At 28.9% G+C, this 2,337-nt stretch overlaps 1 protein-coding gene across 1 annotated transcript in view; it reads left to right on the top strand.

Moving 5' to 3' along the window:
• Window positions 1-2,337, top strand: part of LOC117173718 (bromodomain adjacent to zinc finger domain protein 1A) — a 65,573-nt gene that overhangs the window by 25,205 nt on the left and 38,031 nt on the right. Inside the window, exons 7-8 of the mRNA XM_033362359.1 lie at window positions 332-618; window positions 665-845. Of these exons, the coding sequence (XP_033218250.1) occupies window positions 332-618; window positions 665-845 (468 nt within the window). The remainder of the gene's footprint in view (window positions 1-331; window positions 619-664; window positions 846-2,337) is intronic.

Here is a 2,337-nt window from a genome sequence, read left to right as displayed (position 1 = left end):
GTATCAGCCTTGGAGGAGATTATGTTGAGAAATAAAAAAAACAAATTCTTAAAAACGTTGTTTTTCTTGGTCAGGCCGGAAACTTATCAATCCACCCTCGTAGTCCAATTTTAAACGAAAAAGAATAAATTTTCAAAAAAATTGCGGAACTTTCTCAAATATGATACAATTCTCAACAAAATAATATTTCTAAGCACAAGACAAACAAAATAAACTCTTTTCAGATCGTTTGAAATCTTTAAAAATCCTCAGTGTCTTCAGTAATCCTTAATATCTTCCGAAATCTTTGAAATCATCAAATCTAGTCTACACTCAAAAATCAAACGATCAGAAACCCCACAATCCAAATTCGAATTTCTTAAAATGAAATCTTACCCGGGATGGAGAGGAATCTCCAATATCTGCGATGTGCTCGATCAGATCCGAGTAAAACCATCATCTGATCGTCCCTGGAAGCTTCTTGCAGTTCCTTCAATTTATTGTCATACTCCTCCCTCTTCTTCTCCTCCTCGCAATTTCCGCGAGTTATCTTCTTCGGCTTCTGTTCAAGATCCTCCTCGACTTTTCCCTCTTTCTGAAGCTCCTTCATCTTCTCTCGCTCCTCCTTTTCCTTCTTTTGTTCGGCAATCAGGAACAATTTTAGCTCCCTCTTGGCTTGATGCAGTTTCTCGTATCTTTCCTCGATTACATCGCGAATCGAGGCGAAAGTCAAGAGCTGATTTATAAGGCAAGTGATGACGATGAGTCGGTCGTCGAGATCAAACTCGCAGACACTTCTGTGTCCGAGCATTCGCAAAATTCGGGGCTCGTTCATTCGCAGAAGAAGGGCCGGATCGTCGTGATTCGTGTACCCGCCTGGAAGAAATGCCAATTTTTTCCCCATAAATTTCACTTTAGTTTTGATTTCAAAGGGTCACGGCCCAAACTGCTCTCCAATAATAAGATAAATTGTATTTTTAAACAAATCATTTAATTTTTGAACAAAAGATGTGTTTTCAATGAAGAGGATTAATTTTCTACCAGACAAAGACGTGTTTTTAACAAAATACATAATTTTTCAACTAAAAAAATTAGTTTCAAAAAAAAATAAAAGTTATATTTTCAATTGAGAAAATTAAATATTAAACAAAAATAAACTATTTTAACATTTGTTAAATTAACCACAAAAAATGCATTTTCAACCAAAAAGAAGATTTTTTCTTTGAAAAGGATACAAATAGTTGAACTACAACTAAAAAGATGAATTGTCAATGATCAATTAACGAGATTGATTTTTTAACAAAAAATACGAATTTTCAACCGAATATATGAATTTTCAGTTAAAAACACTTAAATGAATATAGAAATGTGATGAATAATCAAGATAAAAATTAATTAAACAATTGAATTTTCAACCAAAAAGATGAATTTTTAATAACGAAGATTAATTTACTCCCAAAAAGACGAATTTTCAACAAAATACATGTACTTTCACTTAAAACAGATCAATTTTCAAAACCAAATTTCCACTTAGAACAATTAATCGTTAACATAAAAAAAACCCAAAAAGAATCTTTCTCAGCTAAAATGATAAGTCATCATAAAAAAAAATTAATTTTTTATCAAAACAGACCAATTTTCATCCAAACAGTTGAATTTGGATCAAGAATAGATGAATTTTCAAACAAAAAAACGAATTTTTCATCAAAAACAATTAATATTCTAACAAAAAACATTGAAAAGTCGAAGTTTGAGTTATATAAAATTATTTTTCAACTAAAGCAAAATCGAATTTTCAATGTCATAGTTACATTTTTAACAGAAAAAGAATGTTAAACCAAAAGGATGAATCACCAACCAGTTGAATTTTCCACTAAAAATATGAATTACCAATCAACGAGATTAATTTTTTAACAAAAAATACAAATTTGCAACAAAATATATGAATTTTCAGTTGAAACAATTGTTATCAGTAGAAAGAATAAACTATTTTCAACATAATAGATAAATTTTCAGCAAAAGAAATAGTTACATTTTCAACAAAAAATAGGTCTTTTAACTAAAACGATGAATTATCAAGCTAAAAATGAATTTAAAAAATTTAATTTTCGACCAAACAGATGAATTTCTAATCACGAAATTAATATTATTCTTCCAAAAAGACGAACTTTCAATAAAATACATGAACTTTCACTTGAAACAGATCAATTTTCAACACAAATTTTCGGTTAAAACAATTAATCATTAACCAAAAACAAAAAAAAAAGAAAGAAATTTTCAAAAAAACGGATTAATATTCTATCAAAAAATATTGAATAATTTAAATCTAAGTTATAAAAATTATTTTTCAACAAAAGA

This window comes from Belonocnema kinseyi, chromosome 5, assembly GCF_010883055.1.
Source record: "Belonocnema kinseyi isolate 2016_QV_RU_SX_M_011 chromosome 5, B_treatae_v1, whole genome shotgun sequence".
Taxonomy (NCBI): Eukaryota; Metazoa; Arthropoda; class Insecta; order Hymenoptera; family Cynipidae; genus Belonocnema; species Belonocnema kinseyi.
The sequence above is the reverse complement of the archived record's forward strand: the minus strand, read 5'-3'. Positions and strand labels throughout refer to the sequence as shown.